This window comes from Taudactylus pleione, unplaced genomic scaffold (assembly GCF_031769625.1).
Source record: "Taudactylus pleione unplaced genomic scaffold, aTauple2 ptg000984l, whole genome shotgun sequence".
NCBI lineage: Eukaryota > Metazoa > Chordata > Amphibia > Anura > Myobatrachidae > Taudactylus > Taudactylus pleione.
Genome location: NW_028285385.1, coordinates 151,104 through 161,975, shown reverse-complemented (window position 1 = coordinate 161,975; position 10,872 = coordinate 151,104). Strand labels below are relative to the sequence as shown.

The window sequence follows — 10,872 nt, the reverse complement described above, 5'->3', positions numbered from 1 at the left end:
AAAATAGATACAGCTAGTGCATGTCAGACAGTAACGCCTGTCTGGGTTTATGTGATGTTATATATCTACTTCATGAACCCTCCCAGCTTCTCCCTGGGGGCTGCAGGTTCCAGAGTCTGGTGATCGGCGTTACGTGGCAGGAGCACTGGTGTCACAGAGAGGTCCCCGCGGCTACTGTAGAGCCGCTTCAAAGACCGATCCCTGAACATCAAGGACCTTCATTTCATCTGCACCTTTTTTATCTATTCCCCTGAGACTCAAAAAAGATGGTCCCTACCCACTGATCTATTGTGCTCTCATACATCAGACTTTGTAACCCTCAATTTCCCCCATTCCCCTCCCTACCCTGTGTCTGTCATGTATATGAGCTGTTGTATGTATGTCATCACCATTTCTAGGACAATTATTTGTATTATTTATATTTAACATCCAACAAAGCATCACCTGATATACAATGTCCTATAGCCACCCATTGGTTATACACATCCTATAGCCACCCATAGGTCATACACATCCTATAGCCACCCATAGGTTATACACATCCTATAGCCACCCATAGGTTATACGCATCCTATAGCCACACATAGGTCATACACACATAGGTCATACGCATCCTATAGCCACCCGTAGGTCATACACATCCTATAGCCACCCGTAGGTTATACACATCCTATAGCCACCCACACATAGGTCATACGCATCCTATAGCCAGCCATAGGTCATACGCATCCTATAGCCACCCATAGGTCATACGCATCCTATAGCCACCCATAGGTCATACGCATCCTATAGCCACCCATAGGTCATACGCATCCCATAGCCACCCATAGGTCATACGCATCCCATAGCCAACCATAGGTCATACGCATCCCATAGCCACCCATAGGTCATACGCATCCCATAGCCACCCATAGGTCATACGCATCCCATAGCCACCCATAGGTCATACGCATCCCATAGCCACCCATAGGTCATACGCATCCTATAGCCACCCGTAGGTTATACGCATCCCATACGCATCCCATAGCCACCCATAGGTCATACACATCCCATAGCCACCCATAGGTCATACGCATCCCATAGCCACCCATAGGTCATACGCATCCTATAGCCACCCATAGGTCATACGCATCCTATAGCCAGCCATAGGTTATACGCATCCTATAGCCAGCCATAGGTTATACGCATCCTATAGCCAGCCATAGGTTATACGCATCCTATAGCCACCCATAGGTCATACGCATCCTATAGCCACCCATAGGTTATACGCATCCTATAGCCAACCATAGGTTATACGCATCCTATAGCCACACATAGGTCATACGCATCCTATAGCCACACATAGGTCATACACATCCCTTGGGTTTTTAAAACTCACAGATTATGGACTAACCACACTCTTTATTTTATAAACCAGTTCCCCCATACACACCACGGAAGGTGAGCACTGAGTGTTTAATACACCAGTTACCCCATACACACCAAAAGGCGAGCGCCGACTGTTTATCCACCAGTTACCCCGTACACACCACGGAAGGTGAGCACTGAGTGTTTAATACACCAGTTACCCCGTACACACCACGGAAGGTGAGCGCCAACTGTTTATACACCAGTTACCCCATACACCATGAAAGGCGGGTGCTAAGTGTTCTTTACTTTTACCTTTTGTGAGAAAGGTGACATCACTCACATAGCAGCTCCCAAACAGGCATCAGTGAGAGTCAGTTTATGAGCTCACCCAGTATCCACCTTCTGTGTAATGTGTAAGCGATTTGTAACAGATCAGTAACACAGCGAGGCTGACGCATTTCACCTCCAGATACTTTATCTGTCATTGCTGATCTGTGAAAACTTTTTTAGTGGAAGTGATGCAATTGCTACATGGCATTAATTGTTCCACACATGATGTTAGTGGAATCTTTGGTTTAGTTTTTTTGTAAGGTACGATATATAAAACAATATCAACAGTAAAATACAAAAAATTCATTGTGTGACACCGGTTGGATACACAATGTGTGTGTTACATAAATCTGTCTATAGATTAAACCTCAAAGAGACATAGTAAATAAAAATAGCAGTTATTAGTGATACTTCGATTAGTTAATTAGCAGAATGACAAACATTCAGTCCCTCAGATACAAATACTGGAGGCAGATGATGGTCCGGCATTTCTTACATGGAAAACCAGAGAAACAAAACTACACAATATTACAATGTATCAGGTATAGTTATATTAGTACATACAGCACAATATTACGTTTCATAGATAGAGATTGATGCTATAAAGATCTAAGCTCAGGAAAAAGAAGTAGAGAATAGTTTATAACCAAATACACAGAAATATAGACATACTGGGGACACCACCCAGAACACCAGGGACACCCACACACATAGGACAGTCCCCACTCCTCACTGTTGTGTCCTGGTGTGTGACAGCTGTTATTACTTTCTCTATCACCCTGATATAACTGTTTCTATCCTCCCATTGCTGTGGGCACCTGGCCTCCCTGCACATATAATAGGTATTACATAGAGGGGAGGAGGTGGGCGGCAGGAACTTATGTCAGGTCTCAGACCTTATGGTCTATTATTAGATGATAGCACTCTGATACCACCTTAGTGGCCACTATTCCTCGTGTCTTCCTTACACACTTTTATACCATTCAGGTGATCCAATTCCAAATACTGCTATACACACTGCAGGGTCACTCCCCATACATATACTGCTATACACACTGCATAGTAACTTTCCTTCCCATCCATTCACTGAGTGCATATTATCTTACAAAATAGATAAAAGCAAGAAAGGCAACACAAGAATACAATGATGACAGTAATATGGGCTATGACCTTTCAACTTTCAACCTGAAGTACCCGGGTCAGGAGAAACACTACGCTTAGATTTTTCTTTTTTAGAAATACATTTTCACTTGTTAACAAAGTTTCTCCACTGTAAATAAGGATGGTTTAACAAGATTTGATTTCTGTCATTTCCAACTATCAGAAATGAGAAGAGCTAAGCTGTGTGATGATGTATTTTATGTGAAACAAGATCTGATTTGTATGGAAATGATTTCTCACCTGTGTGACTTCTCTGATGTCTAACAAGATCTGATTTACATGTAAACCATTTACCACATTGAGAGCATGGAAATGGTTTCTCACCTGTGTGACTTCTCTGATGTGCAACAAGATCTGATTTCTGTGTAAACCATTTCCAACACTCAGAGCATGGAAATGGTTTCTCACCTGTGTGACTTCTCTGATGTATAACAAGATCCGATTTCTTTGCAAAACATTTCCCACACTCAGAGCAAGGAAATGGCCTCTCATCTGTGTGACTTCTCTGATGTGCAACAAGAAAAGATTTGCGTGAAAAACATTTCCCACACTCAGAGCATGGAAATGGCTTCTCATCTGTGTGGCTTCTGTGATGTGTAACAAGATTTGATTTCCGTGTAAAACATTTACCACACTCAGTGCATGGAAATGGCTTCTCACCTGTGTGACTTTCCTGATGTGTAACAAGATATGATTTCTGTGTAAAACATTTTCCACACTCAGTGCATGGAAATGGTTTCTCACCTGTGTGACTTCTCTGATGTCTAACAAGAAAACATTTCCCACACTCAGAACATGGAAATGGCTTCACACCGGCCTTAGCTGACTGATGGATGAAAAGCTTTGAGTCCTGTGTAAAACTTTTGCCATGTATAGAACAGGGAGAGATTGCGGCTATGCTAAAAGCTGCACTATGTATACCAGTGTCTGATCTATCAAGAGAACAGTCCTGATGGTTAGAGCGATCAGATGATATATCTGCACTGTGAGGTACTGGATGTATAATTTGGGTAATAGGGTTTTCTCCTGGAGAATCCTGTGTGATGTTATCTTCTTTTTTGTAGCCTGTTGATAAAATGTGATATTCTTCCAAGATATTCCTGCTGCTACCTCCATCTGCTGGGAATAAAATAACTATGTAAATATGAATATATCCCTATAACATGTTTACTTTGATCAATAAAGATTATGGTGAAAAATCTCCAAATGTCCTGGAAATGGGTAAATTCAAGATATAATTCATAACTCTGTATCGGACATGTTATACATACAGCATAAATTACGTCTAGTATATTTTAATAATCTGTGATGCTTTCAATAATACCAAGCATAGGGGGGGGTGCAATGGGGGCCAGAATGATGAATGAAATGCCCTTCTTGTCCCTGAGAGAGGGCTAAATAGCAATCCACATAGCTGAATCTAATCACACCACTGTGATTTGTCATAGGTAATCCACACAACAGGAGAGACAGAGAACTGAGACCCCTTGGTGGTGAGCCCACAGAACTGCACAAATTCCAGATCTACAAAACAGGGTTCTAACAGAGGCAGCTGGGACATACTGAGGCAGTACTTCCAAGGAAGCCCAGCACAGCAGGCATATCACAGTGAGAGAGAGAAGCACTGGAGATACTAGCATGCTCTATATGGTAAAGTCAGCTTTTGGCCAATACAGATGTCATCAGCCGAAGTACAATGTGGACAAAGCCACCCTGCCTAGTGAAAGAGGGGCGGCTGGATCCACGGCAACAGACTAAAGCAATAGAATTGATGCTAACACTGGCGCTAACCCTATGTGGCTTAAAAAATTGGTTTAATTGGCTGCAGCCACCAGTAGTAGAAAGCTGTGTATTATTCCAAAAACAAAATAACAGAAACTGGCTGCACAATCCTATAAAATCCAATTTGGCTGGTTGTTGTATAAACAAATTTATTGCCGCAATCCCATACATATATAATATACAAATACACCCAAAACAATATGATATAAAACTGCACAGTATGAATGATGCAATAGAACGTGTATTCCTATCGGAAAACAACTATGTTAAACTAACAAAGCCCCGAATAGTATAGCAGATGTCTCTCCTTAAGAAAACGGAGACTATATATATCTAATCTAAAGAGAATAGTCTGTGAATACTAGAATGAGATATTCTGAGTTAGTAAATGGCGGAAATCTATATTCTCCTCTGTGGACGTGGAAATGGTTCCTTTAGGATATATACGATGAAATGTAGCTCAGTTTATGAACAATGGATAATTACCGCATCCATGTGGCATTCCTTAGTGTGAATAGTTGGTGGTGCTCCGATCAACGGGGTCCTCCTTAACGTATCCTGGTTTCTGGTTTCAATAGCCAGCATGAATAGAAATCCGTGCAATAAAATAGTGAGGAGCTAGTGATGCTTATGTTCAAACACTCGAACAATCTCTCGTCCGGCTTTAGAAATAAGCTGATGTCAGGCGGGGCGGCCGCCGTCTGCCCTGATTCTTGTCAGGTAGTGCAGACCACAGCTCCTGAAATATACACCGGACTAATAATGCCGCTCGTGCCAGGTTGGCTGGAAAGTAGGCATTAATATATGGTGGATGCTGTCGAGTCAATTAAACCCATGCTGGTGGCTGATGAAAGGTCAGCGGCAAAAAGCTAGGTGCCTATAGCAAGGAATATAATCCACGGGAGTGTATTGAATAGATATTCAAAAATAAAAGTTGCCTTCGTCAGGAGCATAATGTGCCAAACACTTTTAAAGCACCTAATTGATTATCCACAGATGTGGCTTATTTGTAATTTGGTTGTGCACTTCATAAACAAGAAAAAAATAAATATACAGAACTAAAAATCTGTTACGACAAAAAATATGGAACAAGGGAGTATATAAAATACACAAAAAAGCTACCTATAATACATAAAAAAAAATATATATAAAAAAACTTCCATAGTTTTACCTTAAATCAGTAAAATTCGCTATGAATTTGGCATGTGCATGGTTAATACCTATAGTTATAACCATTCCCAGGCTAGTAGGTGCATCTCTACTACAAGTTCATTTTCTGAGAAATTTTGAAACAGGTTCCTTATATATCAAATTACAAAAAGAGAGTGCATATTGAGATTTTGTTAGTGCAAACTAGGCATTTCTCACGCTTAGAAGCTGAACAATTATAACATTCCCGTAATCATATACTATAGTGCCCGAGGATTATCACACAGTATTTTACATTTAATCTGAATATATGTCTTAGATATACACATACACATAAATGTACCCATCTATCCACCTTATTAGTATGCAGGAGGAGATAATAAAAATAAGGAAAAAGAGAGAAGACATAATACTTCAGATATACAGATATATGGGGATATATAATCCAAAAACAGCAAATAATAAATATTAACAGCAATAGATGAATAATAAATAATCAATAATAAAAGTGGAAAGAAAAAGGAAAAAGAGTTAAGAGATTCCCCATGAAAACTCTTATACTCTCTGAAAGGGTAAAGGTAGCCAGCAGATATACCAAAGGTCTACCCTTGACCAAAAGGGTAACACACGGAGGTCAGGCTGACCATCAGGCAGCCCAGAAGAGATGCAGCACATGGCACAGTCCAATAACTGGAAAGAGGGTCAAGTGATGACTGCTGGAAAGCTCCTCTCAGGGACTGCACACATGGACGTAAGTCTGGGATAAGTATCTGACAAGTCTTATTATTTCTATGCAGATATTTATTGTGTTTTCTCTGTATGTACGCTATGTAATTACTCAGTATAATATTGTGTTTTCTCTGTATGTACGCTATGTAATTACTCAGTATATTATTGTGTTTTCTCTGTATGTACGCTATGTAATTACTCAGTATAATATTGTGTTTTCTCTGTATGTACGCTATGTAATTACTCAGTATAATATTGTGTTTTCTCTGTATGTACGCTATGTAATTACTCAGTATAATATTGTGTTTTCTCTGTATGTACGCTATGTAATTACTCAGTATATTATTGTGTTTTCTCTGTATGTACGCTATGTAATTACTCAGTATATTATTGTGTTTTCTCTGTATGTACGCTATATAATTACTCAGTATAATATTGTGTTTTCTCTGTATGTACGCTATGTAATTACTCAGTATAATATTGTGTTTTTTCTGTATGTACGCTATGTAATTACTCAGTATAATATTGTGTTTTATGATACTTTTGTGTTTTCTATGTATTACTATATCTGAGAAGCAAGAACTTCCAAGGCAAAACCTGGTGGAGGGAAATGTAGTTCCTTTTTGTACTCTTATCAGGGTAAACTACATGGTGGTGACACGCATGCTGGCTGTGCCGCTTCCAAGGACGCCTGTGATCCGCAACTGGCTGTGGAGGCCCCCCGATGGCCCTGGGGTTGAAGATATTGAAAGAAAAGATTTGTGTTATTTCCTTCATGTTCACATTGTCAGGACGAGTAGGGAGGAAAACTAGTACCTAGGCTCCAGGATAAGTCAGCATGACAGGAAGGGCATACACTCCGAAGTGTCTGTTGCGGGTGCCAGTCTTCTATCATTCTAGAAGATCCTCTTCGTTACATCCTCAGCCTTTCAGGTCCTCCACCAAAAAGGTACTTTTCAACAAGGATACCAAAATACAGACATAAGTGCCTGGCATTAGATATGGGGTCAACCAGAGATAGATCTAATGGTTTCTCGGTTCAACAACAAAATGGCCAGGTGTTGTTGCAGAGTAAGGTTCCATCAGCCTTCCTAATAGATGTCATGGTGGTCCCTTGGAGGTTTCATCCAATGTTAATTTTCCCACCAATGAATTTAGGAAAGTTGGCTCTGATCCCAGAAGACTTTCTTACAGGGCATACAGCGGTATGCCATATAGGTATGGAAGTTATGTTTTCTTTTAGCTAGATCAGTAGCTAGACCCACTCCATACATTATTGCCAACATCCGGAAGTCACCTCTGGATATGCAGGTAAGTCACCATTAGACCACCAGGGACGGTCAACATTCTTTCATGTCGATATTTCATCAGTGTCCACATAGTGAATGTCGATTGGCTAAGTATGTCGGCATTATGAAAGTCAATAATCAAACCATGTTGACATTCTCACTTCGTTATGAATGTCAACCTTATATACCACACCGGTCTCCAATCGTGTTACCAGCTCTCTTCACTTGTACAATATTACAATATTATCCAGCCTGGAGTGTAACATCCAATTATTTTTTTTGAAGGGCAAAACAGACACATGCCATAAAATAAAGATAGCGATCTGTAAAAGAAGCGCTAGTCGGCCACCGTAAATCGAGGGGATTACTGTACAAACATTCCAAGTGATTCAAGTGTAAGATTTTACAGCTGTGAGTAACAAATGTATAAAAAGATCCCAGTCAGTCATCTCATTATAGAGGAGTGTGTAATATCTTAAATTATAAGAGCATCTGTATGCCGTGTGTACTCTCAGTACCTTCACCTGGGGGTACTGTTATTTTTATGAGATTTGATTAGATCTGATAAACATCTACTTTTATCCAAGATGTCAGTCTGTTTTGTATCCTGTTACCACCAGATAAAGTGACTGAGCAAGCAGAATATTTGTCTGTTTTCTGTAATAAGTGTTTATTACTCACCTGTGCAGATATCTGTATAGTTTTCCTTCTCCTTGCACTGCTTCTCACCCATCACATATGTCTCTTCTTCTCGCTCTCTCTCTTCTGCCTCATTATCAGTCACATACGTCTCTTCTTCTCCCTTTATATCGTCAGCCTTATTATCAGTCACATACGTCTCTTCTTCTTCATTTATATCTTCTGCCTTCATATCAGTCACATACGTCTCTTCTTCTGCTTCTGTATCTTCTGCCTTATCAGTCACATACGTCTCTCCTTCTCCCTCTACATCTTCTGCCTTCATATCAGTCACATATGTCTCTTCTTCTCCCTCTATATCTTCAGCCTTATTATCAGTCACATACGTCTCTTCTTCTTCATTTATATCTTCTGCCTTCATATCAGTCACATACGTCTCTTCTTCTGCTTCTGTATCTTCTGCCTTATCAGTCACATACGTCTCTCCTTCTCCCTCTACATCTTCTGCCTTCATATCAGTCACATATGTCTCTTCTTCTCCCTCTATATCTTCTGCCTTATTATCAGTCACATACATCTCTTCTTCTTCATTTATATCTTCTGCCTTCATATCAGTCACATACGTCTCTTCTTCTGCTTCTGTATCTTCTGCCTTATCAGTCACATACATCTCTCGTTCTCCCTCTACATCTTCTGCCTTCATATCAGTCACATACATCTCTCCTTCTCCCTCTACATCTTCTGCCTTCATACCAGTCACATACGTCTCTTCTCCCTCTACATGTTCTGCCTTCATACCAGTCACATACGTCTCTTCTTCTCCCACTGTATCTTCTGCCTTCATATCAATCACATACATCTCTTCTCCCTCTATATCTTCTGCCTTATTAACATTCACATACGTCTCTTCTTCTCCCTCTGTATCTTCTGCCTTCATATCAGTCTTATACGCTGCTTCTTCTCCATGTATGTCTTCTACCTTGATATCAGTTGCATACATCTCTTCATCTCCCTCTATATTTTCTGTCTTTATGACAATCACATACGGCTCTACTTCTACGTCTGTATCTTCTGCCTTAATATCAGTCAGATAGTCAACCTAAATAATCCACAAAACAATAAAATAACACTTTAATAATGTCTGATGTCATTGCTTCACCCCATGTTTATGCACAATATTTAAAAGGCTTGAAAAAGCATTGTTCTTTAAAATATTGGGCATAAACATATACACTCTATACATCACACAATGAACAGTCACTTTGGCATATGTGGGAGACCCTAAATCCCATTTACCTGTGGGGTCCTGTAATTCTCCTCTGTACAATCCTGTGAATAAAGAGGATGGGGACATCTCTCTGGGGTATTTCTGTTACTGGGTCCATCTGTAGGAGACACACAGAGACTGAGTACATTGTATATATGTGATTATCAGGTGATGTGTGTGTATATAGGGGGTCCCCATACCTGCTCTCCCCTGTACAATAAATGACCATCTCCTCTTTCCCAGTGATGTGAGAGGCCGGTGATTCTCCATCATCAGGTCCTTGTCAAGACCCGTGTTCCTCTATATACTCCCCCTCCTGCATGGAGACATAGACAGTGACATCCTGACACCTTATAGGACCCGGACACACTCAATGATACAGTCATCACCCAGACACATCCCCTGGTGTTACTGTATAATGTCACATTCCCAGCAGTCACCTCTCCAGTCATCACCCAGACACATCCCCTGGTATTACTGTATAATGTCCCATTCCCAGCAGTCACCTCTCCAGTCATCACCCAGACACATCCCCTGGTGTTACTGTATAATGTCCCATTCCCAGCAGTCACCTCTCCACTCATCACCCAGACACATCCCCTGGTGTTACTGTATAATGTCCCATTCCCAGCAGTCACCTCTCCCGTCATCACCAAGACACACCCCCTGGTGTTACTGTATAATGTCCCATTCCCAGCAGTCACCTCTCCAGTCAGCAGCTGAATGATCTTGTTGGTGAGTTGCAGGATCTTCTGGTCATTGTGTCTCTCATGTATCAGTGAGTGAGGTGGAGGCACAGTGATGGGGCTCTGGGTCCTGCACAGTCCTCCTGACACACAGGGACGGCTGCTGGGTTTCTCATACTCACCGGATGTCTTCTTTACTACTTTGTAACCCTGTGTATTAGAAGAGACACTATCACTACATACACTCCCAGATCTCCTCACCTCCCCAGTCATGTCCCTGTATTATTACTATAGATATAAGTGGTGTCACTGTGACACTCCCAGATCCCCTCACCTCCCCAGTCATGTCCCTGTATTATTACTATAGATATAAGTGATGTCACTGTGACACTCCCAGATCCTCTCACCTCCCCAGTCATGTCCCTGTATTATTACTATAGATATAAGTGATGTCACTGTGACACTCCCAGATCCCCTCACCTCCCCAGTC

General features: G+C 41.0%; 1 protein-coding gene across 1 annotated transcript; it reads right to left on the bottom strand.

Annotated features, from left to right (window-relative positions):
• Positions 1 to 2,758: 2,758 nt before the first annotated feature.
• LOC148454552 (uncharacterized) lies at positions 2,759 to 9,969 on the bottom strand. The gene is made up of 4 exons (XM_088460782.1): positions 9,938 to 9,969; positions 9,726 to 9,816; positions 8,472 to 9,528; positions 2,759 to 3,960 (listed from the first exon to the last, which is right to left on the bottom strand). Exons 1-4 carry the CDS (start codon positions 9,967 to 9,969, stop codon positions 3,017 to 3,019), a joined length of 2,124 nt encoding a protein of 707 aa, XP_088316908.1. The 3' UTR covers positions 2,759 to 3,016.
• Between the last annotated feature and the right edge of the window lie 903 nt (positions 9,970 to 10,872).